Here is a 22,070-nt window from a genome sequence, read left to right on the forward strand (position 1 = left end):
CTTCTGAACAGACCAATAATGAGCAACTAGATTGAAGCAGTAATAATAAAAAAAAAAATCTCCCAACGACAACAAAAGCTCTGGACCAGATTGATTCACAGCATATTTCTACCAGACCTACAAAGAATACCTTGTATCCATACTTCAGAAATTATTCTATAACATTGAGAAGGAGGGAATCCTCCCCACTTTATTCTATGAAGCCACTATCACCTTGATACTAAAGTCAGGAAAGGACACAACAAAAAAAAAGGAACTACAGACCAATATCCCTTATGAATATAGATGTACAAATCCTCAATAAAATACTATCAAACCAACATCAGAAGCACATCAAAAAAAAAAAAATAATTCACCATGACCAAATGGGGCTTCATCCCAGGGATGAAAGGATGGTTCAACATATGTAAATCAATAATGCGATTCACCACATAAACAACAAAGACCATATGATCATCTCAATAGATGCAGAAAAAGCATTTGACAAAATCCAGCACCCTTTCATGATAAAAACTCTCAACAAATTAGGCATAGAGGGAATATACCTCAAAATTATAAAACCCATATGACAAAACCACAGCCAACATCCCCTACTGAATGGGGAAAAGTTGACAACATTCCCCCAAAGAAATGGATTAAGACAAGGTTGCTCACTGTCACCACTTTTAGGCAATGTAGCACTGGAAGTTCTAGCCAGAGCAATCAAACAAGAAAGAGAAATAAAGGGTATCCAAATTTGGAAAGAGGAGGTCGAACTATTGCTTTTTGCTGATGATATGATCTTGTATCTAGAAAATCCCAAAGACTCCACCAATAGACTCCTGGAATTGATAAATTCAGCAAAGTCTCAGGTTACAAAATCAATGTACACAAATTAGCATTTCTTTATATCATTAACAGTCAAGCAGAGAGTCAAATCAAAGACTCAAAATAAAATTCTTAGGAATATACTTAACCAAGGAGGAGAGAACATAGTTCTTTCTACAAGGAGAACTACAAAACACTGATCAAAGAAATTGCAGATGATACAAACAAATGGAAAAACATACCATACTCGTTGATTGGTAAAATCAACATTGTTCAAATGTTCATACTGCCCAAAGTGATTTACAAATTCAATGCAATCCACATCAAAATACTAACATCACATCTCATAGATCTAGAAAAAATAATTCCATGCTTCATTTGGAACCAAAAAAGAACCTGAATAGCCATAGCCATCTTAAGCAAAAAGAACAACTGTGGAGGCATCACATTACCAGAGCAAAGAGAAAACCTACAGAATGGGAGAAAAATATTTGCAATCTATATATTCGATAAAGGGCTATTATTCAGACCCCACAAAGAACTCAAGTAAGAAAAAGACAAACCACCCCATTAAAAAGTACACAAAAGACATGAACAGAAACTTTCAAAAGAACATAGACAAGTGACCAAGAAACATGAAAAAATTCTCAACATCACTAATCATCAGGGAAATGCAAATTAAAACCACAATGAGATATCACCTTACCCATGTCAGAATAGCTATTATTAAAAAGTCCGAAAGAAATAGATGCCGGTAGGGATGCAAAGAGAAAGAGACACGTATACACTATTGGTGAGACTGCAAATTAGTACAACCTCTACGGAAAACATTATGGGGAATCCTCAAAGAACTGAAAGTAGACTTGCCATTTGTATAGTAATTCCACTACTGTGTATCTACCCAAAGGAAAATAAGTCATAATATCAAGAAGACACCTGCACTTGAATGTTTCCTGCAGCACAATTCACAATAGCAAGGATTTGGAATCAACCCAAGTGCCCATCAATTCATGAGTGGATTAACAAAATGTGGTATATGTATGCCATGGAGTACTACTCAGCCATAAAATTGAATGAAATAATGTTTTTTGTTGCAACAAAGTAAAGTATCTCAAGAACAGAAAAACACATACCGCATGTACTCTCTAATAATTTGGTAGTAATCATGGGGCACACATAGGCACAGAGTGGTGTAAAAGGTCACTGGAAATAAAGAAGGAGCAGGGGAAGAATAGAGGGGAGGAAAGCTACCTAACAGATACAATGAACACTATTCAGGTGATGGACATACTAATCGCCCTGACATAAGCATTATAAAAGCTATCCATGTAACAAAAACATTTGTACCTTCTTAATATTTTGAAATTTAAAAAAATCTGAAACAATTATGGGAATATGCTAAGAGTTGATGAAACTGGTGGTAGATATATGAAAAGAATATACTAAGTTCCATATTTCTATACAGTCAATTGGTATAAACATTTTTTTTCAAAGACAAAAATAAAAAGGGAAAGATGGAAGACAAGGCAGGAGTCTACAACTGTGAAAACAGACACAGAGCAGGAATATGAGCAGCCTCAGTGCTGGATCTGCAGGTGACACCAAACATACCCTCTGAGATTAACATGAGCTGCCCCCAAGTTTCTAGCATTTTTCAGTATAATTAGTTGATTTTGTTAGTTACATGAACTTTGTTTTTGTTTTACATTTATCAGATGGGAAATCTTAGTTATCAAAATTAAAAGTTATAATATTAACTTCATAAAAGTTATTTAAATTAGAGTTATGAAAACTTAAGGTTTATTTAACTGCACATTTTTATATTTTGGGACGTCTGAAATAGAAATATATAAAGATAAAATGGTAGTCACTCATATTCCACCACCCAGAATTAATCACCATTGACATTTTATCATATATGCTTCTAGACTTTTTTTTTTTTGGTCCATATGCTTGCAGGAATAATAGAATGTGAGTTGTATGACAACCAAAAGAACATGGCTTTCCTAAAAAGAAGAAGGCTTAGAGTTATGTAATAATAAGAATGCAAAAATTTCCTATTTATTTATTCATCCCTTATTTTTAGGAAGGAATTAGTACCTTATTCCATATTTGTACCTTATTCCTTTAAATATCCTTTTAATCTTTAAAATTTTTTATTAATATAATTTTTAATTGACAAATCATAATTGTATGTATTGATGGGGTACAATATGCTGTTTTGGTTCATGCATAGAATGTGGAATGATTATATCAAATGAATTAACATATCACCTCACTTATCAGTTTTTACGATAAAACAGTTGAAAGTTACTCTTAGCTATTTTGAAACATACATTAACTACAGTCACCCTGCTGTGCAATAGATCTCAAAAACTGATTTCTCCTAACTTAAACTTTGTATTCTTTGACCAAGATCTCCCATTTCCTTTAGATAAGTCTTTAAAGTTCTTTCATTTGATATAACAAAGGACTACACTCAATAAATGTTTCAATGAGGGAAGGATTTCATTCTTAAAGAATGGGCAATCAGATTTTTTTATGGTTTTCAAGAAGATTTTTCTCTAGACTCTTTTGGCATAGTTTATTTCAAAATTTAATAATTCTTTTGAAAAGGAATTTAAGAATTCTATCTACTATGATGTACTATAACTTAAGCTCTTTTGCTATGGTCATCAGTAGATAGAAAACATGTGGGTTTATTTTACATTTTGGTTTTATTATCCTTTATGCTCATTGCCAGTGTCACCATCATTTTATGTTAAATCTGTTTCCTTATGTTTTCCCTTAGTTACCTTAACATGCTTTCTTAATTATTTTATGCCTTCAGTTTTCGAAAACTTTAATCATGTCCTTCAGAAAACTCCCTACCAGCCTGCCAAATCCATTGCAGAAGGAAGCATACATTCCCCAAATATCCTCAAGCTCTTTGCAAATTGATGATTTTAATTATTTGGTTTTAAATTTTAGGTTTATATTTAGGCTATGTAGTTAGCCTACTTTATATTGTATTCGATAATTCAGTGTTGTTGAGCATGGATACTGGTGCATAGGAGAAAGGAAGAGAGCAAAGAAGTAGACACAAACATCCCCAAATCCCTGTGGAGCTGAAAGTCGAGTCATGAAAAGGCACGTTAGTTAAAGAATCATACAAGTATCTAATTAGAACTAAGATAGACCCTATAAAAGAGATTCATGACACTGTACTAGGGGGAATTAACTTAGCTGAGGAAATCAGGGAATGCTTCCCTCAGAAAACAATGATTAATCTCAAGGTAGATTTAACTAGTTGCCAAAACAGGGCAGGACACATGGAAGATGGTAAGTGGAAAGGATAGTTTAAGGAACTGAATTTCTATGCATTAAAAGTGACAAAAAAAATCATAGAATCTCTAAATGTTAAACTCCTTTTTGGTGAGTAAACAAACTCTGGGAGGTTAAATGAGTTCCCAAAACTCATTCTGTGAGTTAATGAAAAACTCAAATGTCCTCATTTCTCATCCAATATTTTGTCTACTTCTCCCCCCAACTTTGGTTCTTTGCATCAAGGAAAATATGCCAGGAAACATACATTGAGCTAAGCACTAGCAAAAATAGTAATTCAATCATCAAAAATTAGTGAACCATTATACCTAGATGGCTTTTGCCAGTAAGCAATACAGCAAGCTGCTCTTTTCTTACCTTCAGCAAGAACACACAGAGGATAAATCAGCATCCATAGTGTTTGACTGAGCCACGTCAAGATAGCATAGGATATTCCTATGACTGATAACATGTTATAAGTGTACCTGAAAAGAGACCAGAAGTTCTTAAACATCATTTGCTGCTGATGTCTGGGAAATAATAGAAGAAACATTATATACAGATAAAATTGGAAAGTGTGCAATTACATACTTCCTATAATTTCAACAAGAGGTAAAAAATGGGGGGAAGGGGACCATGTCAGTCTAGCTTGTCTCATGGGTATATCATGGATAATTATAGAGCTGAACAGAGCAAGGATGTAACTCTTCCCCACACCCAAGAAATTATACTTACAAGTTTCCTTGATTGATGACTTGGATTTCATTAAAAAGCCAAGCCCATTTTATGCAGCAGGACAGCTAGGTTTTTAAGACAGACATATACTTGTAAATATCTCAGGAAGGAATTTACAAATAAAAATGTAACTTCCAAATTTGTATTTGCTATTCCTCTGCTTCTGTAGCTGTGCCATCTTATATGATCAATTAAAGAAATGACCTTGGGAAGAGTTTGGAGTACAGTAGGTAGCTTTATCTACCATCACCTACCATTGTGATATAAGAAACGATCTATATCTTTTTTTATTCCTTTAAATAGGCCAGGGACCCTTAGGCTTGAGCATATATCAGAATCTCCCATATGGCTTGTTAAAGCACACATTACTGAGTTTCTGAGTCAGTGGGTCTCGGGTACAGCCTGAGAATTTGTATTACTAACAAGCTCCAGGTGATGCCAATGCCACTGGTAGCTGGCCACACTCTGAGAACCACTGGTATAGGCAATACATATATATATGGCAAAGCAAAAACACCTAAAAAGGCTTGAAAACATGAATGGAGAAAAGTAAATCTTTTTCTCATTCCAGGACTTAAATTCTACTCAGAGATAAATGACTGATGTTACTCTCTTAAGTATTCTTTCAGAAATGTTTTTGCATATATGCATATCTATGTGTATATGCTTTTATCAAACTTTTTGATCTTTACCAATCTAAGTGAAAAATGGTATTGCATTTTTCTCTTACTAAAGAGTGGGTAAGCATCTTTTCATGGTTAAAAGTCACTTTTGATGAAGTCCAACTTATTTCTTCTTTTGTTGTGTTTTTGGTGTCATACATAAGCATCCATGGATAAATCCAAAGCCATCAAAAATTTACCCCTATATTTTCTTCTAATTTTACTAGTTTTAGCTCTTACATGTAAAGTTAAGGATCCAACTTCATTCTTTTGCATGTGGATATCCAGTTGTGCCAGTATCATTTGATGAAAAGGCTATTCTTTTCCCCCATTGAATGGTCTTGGCATTCTTGTTGAAAATTAACTGACAAAAAATGTGCGAGTTTGTCTCTGGACTATCAATTCTATTCCATGCTTTATCCTTATGCCAGTATGACACTCTTGATTAGTATTGCTTTATAGTAAGTTTTGAAATTGGGAAGAGTGAGTCCTTCAACTATGTTCCTCTTTTTCAAGATTGTTTTTGTTGTTCTGGGTTCCTTGAGTTTCCTTTTGAGTTTTAGGATCAGCTTCTCAAGTTCTGCAAAAAAATCAGCTGGGATTCTAACAGGGATTACATTGAACCTACAGATCAATTTGGGGAGTATTGTCATCTTAACAATATTAACTCTTCAACCCATGTGGGATGTCTTTCCATTCATGTAGATCTTTAATTTTTTTCAACAATGTGTTGTAGTTTTCAGTGTATAAGTTGCATCTTTTATTAAATTTATTCCTAAGTACTTTATTCTTTTTGATGCTACTCTAAACAGAATTGTTTTAATTTCATTGTAGAATAGTTCATTGCAAATGTAGAGAGATAGAATTTTGATATATTGATCTCATATTCTACAACCTTGCTAAACTTGTTAGTTCTAGTATTTTTAAAGTAGATTCCTTGATTTTTTTGTGTATAAAAAAATCATGTCATCTGCCAAAAGAGATAGGTTTACTTACTTCTTTTCAATCTGGATAGCTTTTATATGTTTTTGTTCATTTGTTTTGCCTAATTGCCAGGAATAGAACATCCAATACAATAGAAATGGCAAGAGTAGACATTCTTGTCTTGTTACTGATCTTAGGAGGAAAGCATTAGCCTTTCACCATCAGATTCATGTTAGTTACGGATTTTTCATAGATGCCTTTATCAGCTTGAGGAAGTTCCCTGGTTTTTACTGGAAAAAAGTCATTTTAGGGTAGGTTGGGAAGACAATTCTAACTCCCCCCTACCCCTTTCCACTTTACAGAGGGGAAGAGTTTCAAAAAGTGTAGGTGCCCAGGAATTTCACTCCTAGGCATAAGGGAAATGAAAACATACACACAAAAGCTTGTACATGGATGTTCATAGCAATATTCTTCATGTCCAAAAAGTAGAAACAACTCAAATGTCCATCAACTGATGAGTGGATAAACAAAAAGTTATATATCAACATAATAGTATTCAGTTATAAAAAGCAATGAAGAACTGATATATGCTACAACGTAAAAGAACCTTGAAAACATGATGCTAAGTAAAAGCAGCCTGTCGCGAAAGGCCACATATATTGATGATTCCATTTATATGAAATTTCCAGAATAGGCAAATCCACATAGACAATATATGCATGGTTGCCAGGGACTAGGGGAAGGAGGGAATGGGAATTGACTACTAATGAGTATGGAGTTTCTTTTGGGGGTGATGAAAATGTTCTTAGATTAGATAGTGATGCTGGTTTCACATTTCTTTGAATTTATTAAAACCCACAAATTTTGTACTTTAAAGGATGAATTTTATGGCACATAAGTCATATCTCAATAAAGCTGTTACTAAAATAAAGGTTAAGTGATTTGCCTAAGATCATTTAGCAAGTATGTAGTGGAGGTGGGTTCATCCAGGGAGATCTACTTCTATGTCCAAAAGTCTTCCCATGACACTTTCAATGCAAAAGTTATTTTGTTCTCTAATTGGTTTATTGAGCTTATTTGAGACTAAGTCAATACTGAAAGAACCAGACGTACACCTAAGAACAGTGTATTGGAAAGCTACAGTCTCAAATAAAACAATGTCCCATGAATTTTATAGTCAGGGGCTATAAAGGTCCATGAAGTTTGCCCTAAGTCTATTAAACTATCAGTTAAAAAATGAGAAATTTCTAATTTTTATGTACAAAGAATTATAGTCATTTTAATTCAACAAAATATTTCATTCTAATTCATCTAGGATTCAACCCATTAGACATATTTTAATCCAGATAAGCTATCAACAATAAAGAATTTACATAACCCCAGCTAAAAACTAGGGCTTTTTTGTTACCTAGTCACATCCAGATCTTTCAAGTGGGAGGCCAGTTGTCGTTTGTGAAAGCTAAACTACCAGGTAGGACACCCCTCCAAAGTGAGTTTTAGGGTTCACTGAGCAAAGGGGACTGTTTCACATCACTACTGGTAGAGAGAAGACCAGGCACATCTCTTCGCAAAGTTTTAGAATTAGAAGCATGCTGAAGACTATCCAGAGCAATGGTTCCCTTCCATTAGTCATTTGAACCTACTATTGGAATTCTACTGATTCTAATAGAATTGTATACAAATAGATACGGAAGTGCATTTTTTTTCCATAGAGATGGTCCTATATTTAAAATATTCCTGAATTCACAGAAACCAACTTTGTAAATTCTGACAAGGTTATAATAAAAGTCCTGCTTTGCTTATTAAAGGAACATATACTACAGCAATCGTAAGGAATGCCTTTCATTGGCAAACAGCTGTAAGGGTTATTCCAAGTTGGTGGTATGCCAAGCCTTATCTAGAAAAGTGAATGCATTGATTTGCTCTTGTAATACCATGGTAGGTTTTCATTATCTTTGATATGCCCATTAAGGAAAGCACTAAAAATACATTTCCGTATCCAGATAAAATAATTTGAAAAGGGATATGTTTTTCTCTCTCATTCAGAATAACCAATGTAAGCAGTTATTACTAGTTTCAATGTAGAAAGAAATTTGGCCTTGTTTTAAGAGATTATTTTTCCTTCTTACCTAACCATATCCAATAGATTCCAAAAGATGAATAAAACACACACCACATATTTCTCTTGGACTTCCTCTTGACTGGTGATTACCACAAAAAGGATGATTATTCTCTCTGTGAGCTAACAAAGAAACAGCAAAGTCAAAAATTAGGATCATCTGTTAGGCCATGTAGATAATCTTCTAATTTTAAAAATCACATCTTTTAAAAGTATGCTTTAGCTGGAAATATGTATGCTAAACTGTTAACAAAGACTATTTCTGAGGTAGGTGGGTTATGGGTGAATTTCATTTCCTTTTTGTTTTTCTGTACTTTCCAAATTATAATATTATATAATGAATGGAAAGATAATATATATCAATATCTGATCTAAATCAGGATATTTCCCTTTTTCTTGCCACATGCACACATTTCTACTCACTTTGGCAAGCCCTTATTGAGTTTCCACTGTGTGTTAGATGCTATAATGAAAACATGGCCCTTGCCCCAGAGAGGGTAGCAGTGATGGGAGAACATGCAGCAATAACCAGCACAGTGTGTGCTATGTATGGAGACACAGGTGAGGAAGATACTCTCTGCTTGGGGAAAGAATGCAGTGAGATTTACAAAGATAGGCAACATGTCATCTGGATCTTGAAAAATGAATAGGAGTTTGTCAGGTAGACTGGATGTGAGAAAGGTTCTCCTGGCAAAGGGAGGAACCTGAACAGAGGTAGAGGTGTAAGAATGTAGGGTCCCTTGGGAAATAATAGGAACCACTGGAGGGATAGAGTAGAGGGTGCTTAGAAGAGAGTAATAGGAGATGAAATTGAAAACATGTTTGGGGCTGGGTTGTGAAGGGTTTTGAATGACAGGCTGAGAAATTTCAATTTCACCCCATAGAGAAACCATTTTTGGGTGGGGGTTGGGGAGTAATATAATTCTAACTTTCATAAGCTAGTGGAAAATGAAAAGAATTCAACATATTCTTGGAATATATATTCCTAGTCAGTAAGCATTTACAAATCATTGAAAATTCACATATTTTGGCTTAGCTCCAATTACTAGCCTCAAAAAGAAAAAATACATTCCTTTTTCTCAACTTAAAGTGCCTTCTTATATTAATATATTTTGTACATTCTGCATTTTTTGTTTTTTAATAGCACATATTTTGTTCTCAATGGTCAAAAGAAAATATACTTGAGATTGAAAGAGCATTAAAGAGGGGATTACTTTATATTTTTCAATAACTGCCTTTATTTTTAAAGCAGATCAAGGAGAAAAGACTGGGATAACCTATGACTTAGAATCATAGACTGTTAGTCCTGAAAAATCACCTCATGCAGAGAAATCCAAGATTTGCCAATCGTTGGCCACATGATCAGAAATCCACATGTATAAGCTATATCAGTGTGTTTATGACTACAATGGTGAGTCAAGAGGTTCCTTGCTTGGCTAAGGGGAATCAGATATGATTCAAACCTTAGTCAATCTATGGAAGCTATCTACATAGCTGTTTTTGTTAGCCTTTCTTTATAATATAATGCCCTAGATTCTTGATTTAATTATGTTTATATAATGAATTCCACTGAACTGCAATTATAATTACTGAATGATCAAATCTTGTTGTAATGACACCTGACAGCCTTCAAATATGAGATCTTAGCAGCAAACAAGTACTTAGGCACTACCTAATCTTACATTTGAGCAGTGCCTGGCAATTAAGCAAACATTCTAGTTTTTGCTAAAAATCTCAGGAGATACATGCACATGAATGTATGCATACAACACAGATATTTACTTACATGGCTGACTAATGAAAAAACAGACACCTCTTGGTAAAATGATTTCTAGGGTCCCTTTAGATAAAACATTCTGATATTAACCAAACCCTACCTTTTTATAAATAAGGAACTTGGAAACCAGAGAAGTTAAGTGACTTGTACAAACTAATAGCAGTCCTAGAAACATGTATATCTTAAGTCTCCTGGTTTCCAGAGTTGTAAATTATCCATAAACTATCCATGATGTCAGGCTGCCCCTTAACTGATGAGGACAGAAGGGAAAATCTAAAAGGCAAAGACAGACTGGAACTGTACAATGAAACCCACTCTGCTGAAAATCATCACTTAAGGATATGTGGCATGTTAGTGATGGAATCCCAGCTGTATAGAAACCAGCAACCAACCTGCCCTCAAAAACCAAACCACAATACACATATATATGTGTGAAGACTCCCCTATATACAATGTCAATCTAATTAGTTAACAAATCATCTAATGGTTATTTAACTCTAACTTGACTATTCAATGGCAATACAATGGGAGAATTTAGGTGGAAATGTTCTTAAGTTGATAAAAGCCAATATTTATTGGTTACTTTGCACCAGGTTCCAAACATACCATCTCCTTTAATCTCCATAATGACCCTACAAAGTAGATGCTGTTATTGTTATCTGCCTTTTATAAAAGAAATTTTACTAAGTGAAAATGACTTGCCTACAGGTCTGGAATCAAAATCTAAACAAATTGATTCCAAATCCTTAAAACACTAAGACTTTTTCACCTTGTTACTCTCTGAGTTACTCCAGAGCCTAATAACCAGGTTATAGTCTATTCTTTTAAAAAGCTTCTCTTTAAAAATTAAACCTTAAAACAAGAGCCTCCTTGATTTTCTAAATCAACACCAAAACAATCTGAGGAAAAGACTTTTTAAACTTATCAATTTTCTTTAATATGATCGTTCGATCAGTTATTTGAAACTTTACACTTAGAAGAACTTAGCAATTTGTCATTTTTAACAAATACTGTGAAAATATGACTATTAGTAAATGTCCTTGTAATGTTTAGTGTAACTAAAACAGGTAGAATATAAGGTATAATCCTATATAATTTAGGATTAAATCCTATATAATAAAAATCCTATATAATTTAGGCTAAATTAAATGTGGTGATAATGTGGTTTACTCAAAAGTATGGTAACTACAAAATAAAAGTACTTCATATTTTTATGTTCTATTTGGGAATCCTAAACTCCAGGTTAAACAATGACTGAAACTAAGTTGTTCTAAATATAAATTTAGAAGCTATGGAAGGGGTAAAATGATATATCAACTATAGGGACAATTTCTAAAATCTTAAAATTAGTTTTAACCTCAAAGACTACTATTTTACTAAAATCATAACCTAAATTATTTCAATCTTGTGAACTTTTTTGAGAACTTCAGAAAAATATCTTCGTATATTCAAAAACTGCCAGTTATTTATACTTTCTTCTGTAAGACAAAAATCATTTAAATTCTATTTTGTTGTTGTTGTTTATTCATCATTCAGTAGATACATATTGAATGCACTGTTCTGGGTCCCAGGGAATATATTAATAGCTGTTAATAAGAACAAGTCCCTGCCTTCCTGGTATTTACATTACACTTGGTAAAAATAAACAGTAAACAAATGGAGTATAATAGTTAAGAACTCAGGAACCACATAGCTTAAATTTTTGCAATAACATTCAAAACCCTATGTAACCATGTGTAATCTACTTAAGTAATTATACTGGAGATAATAACTAATATCTGTTACCATATAATTATTATATATAAGACAAGGTTGTTGTGAAGATTAAATAATACATGTAAAAAACTTAGAAAAGTGTCTGGAACATAGAAAGCCCTAAATAAATGTAAACCATTATTAAGAAAATAAATTTATAAATATAATTTAAGGTAGTGATTAGTATATTTACAGGAAAACATTTTTCTACATAGATAATAAAGACTATCAGTGAACAAAGAATCTCAGCATCTAAAAAATTACACCATAAGTGTAGCTTTATGCTTATCACGCTGAAGAACTACATGAATCAAATGCAAAAAACAAAAATCTACAGAGTGAATTGAGTATGTAATTCATTCCCAGGAGGCTTCAAAATTTGGAGAATATTACAGCTCAACACTATCTTGGTTTAGTTTTATCTCTAACAATATAAGCCTGTTTCCAAGTCAAACATGGAGGGAAAAATCTGTGATATTATGGAAAGTCAGATTCTCTACTTGAGCAATGCAAACAAGCACTTCACAGCTCAAAAAAAATAAATTAGGGTAAAACCTGTTTTCCGAAAAGAGTTTAAGATGTTCTCCTTTGGGAATTCTTTGGTATTTGTTCTCTTGAGAGTCTGTGAAATCTTTGGAATGATTTGTTCTCTTGAGAGTCTGTGAAATCTTTGGAATGATTTTTGGCAAGCAGATCTCTGCTTGCCCTTATCGGAAATAGGAGGTGTTATTGGTAAATATAGAAATGATTTATGTGATTTGGGCTCATACATGGAATTTTTGTAGGCAAAATAATGTGGGGAGTAATAATTCTTAGTGTTTTGATTTATAAATTTTAAAAATTGGGTAAAAAAATGTAAAATTAACACACGGACAGCAATTTTTATCATGATACAGTTGGAAGGATGTGAAATTGAACCATTTTAACACATTCACTGCCATGTGAGTTGTATTTAACTCACGCTAGTTATGAGCCCAGGGCCTCATGAAACATATGTACTAATAACTCATGTCTCTTCACCTTGGGAGCTGTGAAAACTATTTTCAAGTTGCATGTAACTCAATAAAAAAATTTTTCATTAAATTGGAAAGGATCGTTTTGTTTTCAAAGTTTTTATTCTATTTTCATAATAAAACACTGTGGCCTCAAGAAAAAAAATTTTTTTCTAGTGTGGCAATGTGTTAGTTCAATTATAAATGAAATCTTTGCATTTAAAGCATTTCTCAAAATAAAAAATTATTTTGAGAGTTTCCTCTATAAGGAATAGATATCAGTCTAATATTATGATACAAAAGGTTAGTTTGGGGCAATTTTCCTCTCTCCTTGAGTTGAAACATCCTAAAGCTAAATCAATAAAAATTTCTTTCTCAGGCTTCTGCACAAGCAAAATCTAAACAAAGCTTTTCAAAATCAATATTACAGGGCTGGTAGTATTCTGTTTAATAAAAGTCAAGTTGTTATGATTAAATCAACTGAAATCAACCAATTTCCCCCTTCAACATTTTTTTGAGCTAATAAAATATGCAAGGTCCTTTGGGAGGAAGGATTTGGAGAAAAGAGATGGTTAATTTTTATATTATCATTTCTTATTGCTTCTGGACCTTTTTTACTTTCTCAATTAAAAATTAAAAATATCAAAATTTACTATATTTCCTTATATAGTTTTAACTGGCATGTAATTACTTATAAAAATGGAAACTTATAAATAACTATATGTTATCATTTTGTTCTTTTTCCCTAGGTGTTTCTGTTATTGTCTTTTAAGTCAGTGAGTTTTTTTCCTTTAGCAATTGTGTGTAATTTTAGATATTCATAATGGCTTTTCCCTAGGTGTCAAAATAGAGATGTGCGTGAGAAACATTTAAAAATGCACAGGAAACAAAAGAACAAAAAACAGAAATGCAGTGTAGGAAAAAAAAAAATCTACCCACACCACTACTTATTATTATGTAATGCTAATTCATAACTAGCTAATCAGTTTCTACTGTTGGTTGGAATTATTTATCTAAATATTTTGGAAGACCAGTTCCCAAAAAGATATTTCAGTTGTGGCTTAGCAATCTCTTGAAGGTAGTATTCAAAAATCACACCACAATCGTGTGGATGTGTTTCTTTTGGCCTACTTAAAAGCAGCTGGACACCATATATTTTTCAAGATACTGTATACAGCCCACTATGATTACTGTGGAAGTCACTCAGCCACTCGCTTAACTATAGTTTCTTCATTTAAAAATGGGGAAACAGGAAAACCAACAGTGATTACACAACCTGAGAGTTTTCTTTCTTTAAAGCAGAAGCCTCAGAGTCATCTCATAATGAGGGAATTCTAATTGTCTGCAGAACTTTAGTGAAGGCAGGAGAAAATGAAACTTTGGACACAATGGCTTGTTTTTGAAGCTTTCTCCAACACCATTTCCATTCTGAGAACTATGGAAAGGACAATAAGTGAATAAAAGAAATAAAGGGCAGATAAAAAATCTCAAGTGAAAGAAATAAAAACAGGAAACAAAACAACCACAAGAAAAATTGGTAATAATCAGCCCAGAATGAGAATGTTAATTGTCTTCCCAAATGTGGTGACCCTGACATTTTCTCTCTCCAGTGACTTAATGACTTAAAAATCATTTAAGCTCTATTAACAGTAGACTTTGCAAACTCACCTTTGAATAAAAAGTATTAATGTATACTTGCCATTATTTTTTTAAATTACCAAACCAAGATCTGGTTATTTGATTACAGTAATCATATTTCTATAAGCCATAAGAATTTTAATTCGCAGTGATTAAAATCACACATGCATTCAAGAATTTCTAGAACTCCAAGAAACTAGATTTCTGTTTTATAGTAATTTATATTAAGCCAGCCTAGATAATTTTTTAAAGCATATATTTTGTGCACATTTTCTAGGTATATTCAAAGTGTTCAGTTTTCTTTCTTACAAAGTTAGCTATTTTCACTGGGTACATTCCTTACGTTGACAATAACTCAAATAACACACTACTCTTAATTTTGAATATGTTTTACCGTGAACCTAGTATTAGCCAATTTTGTAAAAAAAAAAAAAAAGTGAAAAGTCTTTTTAAAAAGGTATACAAAAAGAAAACATGACTTAGATTTTTAGATGAATTTGATCATATTCCAAGCGAAATAATTCCACATGATAGAATGCAACTTTCATTTAATCTGGGTTTATTCTGTTCTCTAAGATTAGTATAATGGGATGCTGGCAAAATATGCATTTGGTTGTTTTCAAAGTATAACACATCTGTTCAATAAGTCACAAACACCAATAAAGCTTGCCCCCAAATAATGTGCTTCTTCTGGGACACATCTCTACCCCTTGTTATTTTGTAAGGAAATATGTTTAACTACTATGTTATCAGTTCACACACCATTGCCCTGATTTTCATTTTATGTTTGCTATTTCAACTAATGGATACTATTTCTCTACTTTTATTAAGTAAAATTTAAAATATCCCATAAACTTACTATGCTGTGTTCTTAGTAAGCTGCTGAGGATTATACTGATATTTACATCTTTTAAATTTTGATGATATTTTAAACAAATTATAATACAGGGATCTATGCTACTCCTTCATTCAAATAAAATTTAAAGTATACATTTACATTTTAAGCACTTTTGTAGGTATTGGCAATATAATAAGATTCTAGCATATTTGAATTATTTTTTACAATGTGAATTTTTCTAACATCTATTTTTCAAATTTATGTTGGGGAAACCTAAAATTATACTTATGTAGTTACCTGTTTCTGTAGATTGTAAACATACGTCCATATCATCACCTAACCCTTATCTCCCCTTTCCTATGAAAAAATACCTTTTTAAGTTTTTTTTTTTTTTTTTTTTTTTTTGCCTTAATTCAGCAATGACTTTCCACAGAGTCTCTACCAACAGATTTCCCATCTTCCTTCAACCTGCCTTAAAAATAACACAGTCATCCAGGGCTAGAGGCATGGAAGAGGGAACAAACAACAGCTAAGGTAACAGTGATAGCTACCAGGTATTGTATTCTTAACTAAGGGCCAGGAACTTATCCTAACCATTTTCTCAGTTACTCCATAAGATACATGTTATTTTCAAATCACGTAAGAAAATGGGGTTCAGAATTAATCAAATGGCTTGTTTAAATCCATACAACTTATAAAAGCTAGAACTGGGATTGGATTTGAAACCAGGTCTATGTGATCCTTGAGTCTATACTTCATGCCATACTAGATAAACACAAATGATTTCCCCTTTCCATTTGTATTTAGTAAAAGTGGTAAAATAAGCAAGAAATGGCTTGGGAGCATTCTATTCCCTGGATAGGGATGAAGGGAAATTTGGGGGATTTGTTTTTTAATAATCTTCTCTGTGCCAGGTATTGTGTGTGGTGTCCTTTCCTCTCAACAGCCCAGTGGTTGTGGATGGTATGATCCCACAGTGGTAAGTAGAACAACCAGGCATCAAACCCAAGTCTGAATGGCTCCGATCCTATACCTTTCCATTGTCTTATACTACCCTAGGCAGTGACCTAGTGACGGTAGGAAGTGACTGTGAAAAACTCCTCCCAGGATCGGATCAATGTAGTGCTGCAAGATCTATAAGCATCACTGCCCTGAATGTTTCCAGCCAGCTATTCTCACTGTGTGTTTTAGAATACAGTTATCCTTCCATGGAATTACTTCTTTATCAGTGACTTCATGCAAGGGTTGGCTCTTTAACTGCCATAAAGTCAAGAGAGGGTATAAATAAAACACAGGTGCTACAGTAATAGGGTATTGGGGAGGGGGGAGGGGGGCGGGTATATACATACATAACGAGTGAGATGTGCACCATCTGGGGGATGGTCATGATGGAGACTCAGACTTTTGGGGGGAGGGGGGGAAATGGGCATTTATTGAAACCTTAAAATCTGTACCCCCATAATATGCCAAAATAAAAAAAAATAATAAAAAAAAAATATCAAATAGATTCTATAATGATAATGTGATTAAAACCTACCTGCAAAAACCTTGGGAGAAGATGATTTGATTCAATGCCGACATATATGTGCAGCAACTCCAGGAGAGAAATGGATTGGCAAAGTCGCATCACAAGTCCGATAGCATAAAAAGTGTCAACCATTGAATCTGTGTCCAGTGGGTTAAAAATACAAATATAGTAAGTAAAAACTAGATCACAACCCAAACCTATGCCACACTTTGAAATAAATGGAGATTATTCACTTCCTTTTTTATTCAATTCCTTGTATTTATGTGGAAAATTCTTTAATAGGCTACTAAATTAAGAATACAGTGCAACCAAAGAAAGCACTTCATATTGTAGTATACTCTAATTGCTTCTCTTCTAAAAAGAGGTAAAAACTTGAGAAAGACCTAATATGAGATCATAAAGCAATTCCCACACTGAAGTAATTAACCATAGAGAATCTAGATTACTTCAAGTGTAAATAGAGGTGAGCTTAAAGAAACTGCTGTGCTCACAGCTTTTCCACCAACAAGAAATGACAAAGAAAAAAAATATGACTTTAGAGAAGCTTTATGTCATTAATGATGCTGTGATATCAAATAACGTGTACATCCAATATTTGTTTTCTGTACATACTTGGTTAGTGCTTTTCTGGATTTTATTAGTTTTAAACACTGGAACTTGAGCCTTGGATCCGGACTTTTGGAGTCTGCATAGAAGAGGGCCCAAATGAAATTTTGTACTTAGAGGGTGCTGAAATGGAAGGGAAACAAGTGTTGCTCTACCTGGAATAAATTGTCTGCTTTATGTTTTAAAATGAAATCCTGCCATGTTTAGAAACTTCTCGGGAAGATTTTGCTGTCTTTACTGCCTCGCGGATCATGCACATGATAATAATTGACCACTAAGGGTTTCTCTTCTCAGCAGCTGCATGAGATGGACACTGTCATCATCATCCCCATTTCAGAGATGATTCCTGAAACACATAGTCCATGCTCTTATCCACTGCCCTGCACTTGCTAGAACACAGCATCATCAATTGCACAGCTCTGTAAAAGAAGAAGGTAGCAGGGCTTACAAAGTCAGGGTTTTAGACTGTTGTTGCACTTAAACTTAATTTATACATTGATTCAAGAATTGTACCAATCCCCACTTAGTAGTTTTCAGTCTGCTTTCCATATGAACTAGTTGTGTTTCTTTAATAAGTATCTTCTATAATTATAACTATAACTGCAGGATAATAATTAAGAAATACATACACTGCTGACTACGACAACTTTTCTCACTGGGAAGAAGAGGTAGCATAACAGAGTTCATGGCTCGTGGTTCATGTTGTGAGTGATCAGTAATACGCCCATACAAGGTCAGCCAACTTCCAAGGCCTAGAATTGACGGCTTTTTTCTAAAAATATGAAGGATGTTTTCCCACCACCTGTTTTCTCTTTTGCTTAAATATTCTCATTGCTTACAGTTGAAATTCAAGCCTTAGGTTGTATTTTTGGATGTCTTCAACAAAGGCAAGACTTTATCTGTAGATTTTCAGTAAGAAAAAGCTACATAAGATAGCTTATGGTGCCTCGGAAGTAGATTAATTTCCTTATGATACAGAAGTCTGAAATGATGAGCACAGCATGACTTTTCCCAGATGTATTATCCATGTTTGTTTTTAGCTGAAGCCAGCAGTTGCTCAAATTGTCAAGTCACCCAACAGTTGAAAACTGTGATGACACTTACCCACGTGGGGATGGAACGTGAAAAGAATGTTATTTTGACAGTCAATTAATGATTCATTATTTAAAATTTGAAATGCTACTTTAAAGGAGTATCTTTACTTTTTAGGAAACTGGAGGGAATTTATAATTTAAGCCATTAATGCCAACTCCCATATAAGTGATTAGTCATCTCTACAAAGTGTGTCATTTACACATTACTTTTCAAGGGGACCAAAGAGAGGCTTGGGGCATATAAAGTTTGTGTTTTTCTTACTAAGTCTCCAGTCACTCTAAACCTGAAGAATAAAAAAAAAACACTGAAAGAATTTGATTAATTTCTGATTTCTCTGCAAAAAATGTTATACTAGGATTTACATATTTCCTCATAAAACAAATCTGCTCAGGTTTGGTGCAAAACTCAAAGTAACAATGAAATGTCCCCATCCCAATGCCATGTCTAGGTTTTCAGGGCCAACTGCTTTCTCAGGGGAAAGCCAGGTCATTTTCCCTTATCTCATTCCTCTTCCTTTCCCAGGTTTTGGTTTTCACAATAAGATGTGTGGTTACTGACAAAATATGAGTTTTAGAGGAGTGAAGGATGTTAGGAGAGATATGTAGAAGTTTAAAATTAATAGAAGGAGTACTAGGTGAAAACAAGAATGAAAAGTTATCAAAAAGTGATTTTGGAGTTTTACCTTTTCCAAATGAAAAAAATCTGACTGTCATATTTGTAAATATCCATGAGTGGCCACAGAATTGGATTAAGTAATAGATGAAAAGATAAGCATTCTTCCTGTACCTGTAAACATAGAAAAATGCCATTAAACACATCTTTCATAATTATTTCATCATTGTACACATGTCCTTTAATGTACTGGCGAACTTAAGCAAGCAAAAGAAAACTGTTCCACGTCATGGTCTTTTATTTGGTTGCCACCCAATATGCATCAGATTTTGAAGAAACCCAAAGCACACACTTTCTGTTAAAGTGAGTACAGATGCTCTTCCACTTACCATTTGGGTTATGTCCTGATAAACCCAGCATTAAGTTGAAAATGTTTTAAGTTGAAAATGCACTTAATACACCTAGCTTACTGAACATCTCAGCTTAGCCTCACCCACCTTAACTGTGCTCAGAGCACTGGCATTAGCCTGCAGTTGGCAGAATCACCTGGCAACCCAGGACCCCGTGGGGTACCAGTTCTTCACCCTCAGTCCCATGGCTGACTGGGAGCTGCTGCCCACTACCAAGCATCAGGAGAGTATCTTACCCAAACATTGCTAGCCCAGGGAAAGATTAAAATTAAATATGTGAAGTATGATTTTTAATGAATGCATACAGCTTTCACTATCAAAGTCAAAAAATTGTAAGCTGAACCATCATAAGTCTGAACTAGCTTAAAGCCAAATACAGTTCTTTTTCAAAATCCATTATCCACTTTCATCTTTAATAAAGTTCTAACCTTGCTTTTCACCAAGGGATAAAGCAATCACTGCTTTATCAAAGATGGCTTTGAATATTTTTGAAAACAACAAAAAAAACCATGTGTGCAGAAGAGTCCATGTGGGGCAATATGTGTCCCAGTAGCTCAGCCTGCTGAGTGCAGGACTTGAGGGAGAACTGGTTCAGTTGTGAGGGCGAGTGGAGGTGGGGCAATCCCCAATGGTGGGTAATTCAGTAATTGGACACACCTGACTTTTGAATACATTATGTGATTGGGGTCAGTATCTCGCGCTGCCTTCTATTATATTTTGCAAGGGCAGATAGTTTCCTTCATCAGACACACATAGAAAGCAGTTTAGTTGCTCAGGCCAGAAAAGGGAAGTCAAGCTGAGTTTAAAAATGTGTTGTGGGTTGCTGGGGAGATGACTAAGCGAAGATTGACAGATATATGGTTTGAGGGAGTTAGGAAAAGCACTGTTTGAAGTCGTCCCTGGGGGTTCAGAAGGGTGGAGGGAGTGGCCCTGCCAGTGTAGACAAGGTTCTCTCCCAGTTGGAGACGTCTAACCTCTAAGTGGCAATGCTAATAAGCCGGGAAGCAGATACCGTGTAGCTGGATGGTGTTATTTGGCACCCCCGCCCCTATATGATGAAGTACTAAAAGGGTTGAGAAGAGAGCCTCCTTCACCCTGCATCGGAATCACCCGGCTTCTCCGTTAAACATACACATCTCCAGGCCCCTGGAGTCTACACGTGTGGTAGGTGTTGCCATAGCTGGTAGATCTAAAAACCACCCGCAAGCAACACTGCGTCCGAGAAAGTCGAGGGAAGCGCTCCCGATGGGGGAGGGGAGGAAGGACTGGCAGAGGGCCCACGGAGGGAAGGGGTGGCCGTGCAGCCTGTCCTTCCCCTTTCCTCATCTGTAAAATGGGGAAAACAACAGAGCCTTCCTCCTAGGGTGCTCGAGAGAATTAAGTGAGCTAACACCCGTCCAGAGCTCCAAGGAGAGCCAGCGCAGGGCTGGGTCTGGCCGCGCCGCCCGGAGCCCGCCCGCTGCTGGGGGAGCCCGCGCCCCGCCGCCCCTGCCCGCGCGCCCGAGCGCCCTACCTGGGCTGCAGCCAGGCGGGCAGCGCCACGCGCCCCATGGGCCGCCGCCGCCGGGGCTTCCAGCGCGGTCCGCGAAGCAGCACGGGCGGAGAGGCGGGAGGGGCTGCCCCGGCCGGGCGCGGAAGGGCGGGGCGTCACTACACGCAGCGATTACCAAAAGGAAAAAGCCCGAGGTCGTGCGCTGGGCAGGAGGAGATGAAAGAGAAGTTCCTGCAGCTCTGCGCAGCGCCGCAGTGCGAATGGCTGGCTGGCACAGCGGGACGGCCGCCCGTGTTCCCGGAGAGTTTACCAAGCTCTGGTTACAGGTTCCTAATCTTTGGGTTGAGACCCTGTTGCAAGCCCCGTGGAAATCAACGCACCTAGGGACTTTCTGGGGCCTTAAAAATCGCTCAAGCCCAAAGCCACCTGGGATGCTTGCACCCTAGTTGGTCGCCCCTCATAACCCACACCTGTGAGAGAGGTTCAGAAACGAAGCTGTGCTCATACCTTCCCAACACATTTCTAGCTAAGGGATCTGATTCCTCCTGGATCAGGCATCCCTGCTTTCTATGTCCTCACTGATGCTTGCAAATGCTCATATTCTTGTTACATTAATCACCGTAGCCTATGCCCAGCACTCCTAAAACCTTTTTCTGCTCTCCGGCCTATGGCATCACTGTCCCGCACTCAGGTGACCCGCTCCTATTTTGCTGATAGGATCCAGACCATCTTCAGGCTACTCTGCCCCGTAAGGGAAATACCACCAAACAAAAACAG

General features: G+C 35.6%; 1 protein-coding gene across 1 annotated transcript in view; it reads right to left on the reverse strand.

The window, feature by feature from the left end:
• HACD4 (3-hydroxyacyl-CoA dehydratase 4) overlaps positions 1–21,436 on the reverse strand; it is a 29,212-nt gene extending 7,776 nt beyond the window's left edge. Inside the window, exons 1-5 of the mRNA XM_076008776.1 lie at positions 21,315–21,436; positions 19,462–19,565; positions 17,088–17,215; positions 8,561–8,673; positions 4,489–4,595 (exon numbers count right to left, since the gene is read on the reverse strand). Coding sequence (XP_075864891.1) covers positions 4,489–4,595; positions 8,561–8,673; positions 17,088–17,215; positions 19,462–19,565; positions 21,315–21,352 — 490 coding nt within the window. The 5' untranslated portion in view covers positions 21,353–21,436. The remainder of the gene's footprint in view (positions 1–4,488; positions 4,596–8,560; positions 8,674–17,087; positions 17,216–19,461; positions 19,566–21,314) is intronic.
• Positions 21,437–22,070: the final 634 nt, after the last annotated feature.

The sequence above is a fragment of the Microcebus murinus genome, chromosome 12, assembly GCF_040939455.1.
Source record: "Microcebus murinus isolate Inina chromosome 12, M.murinus_Inina_mat1.0, whole genome shotgun sequence".
Lineage (NCBI taxonomy): Eukaryota > Metazoa > Chordata > Mammalia > Primates > Cheirogaleidae > Microcebus > Microcebus murinus.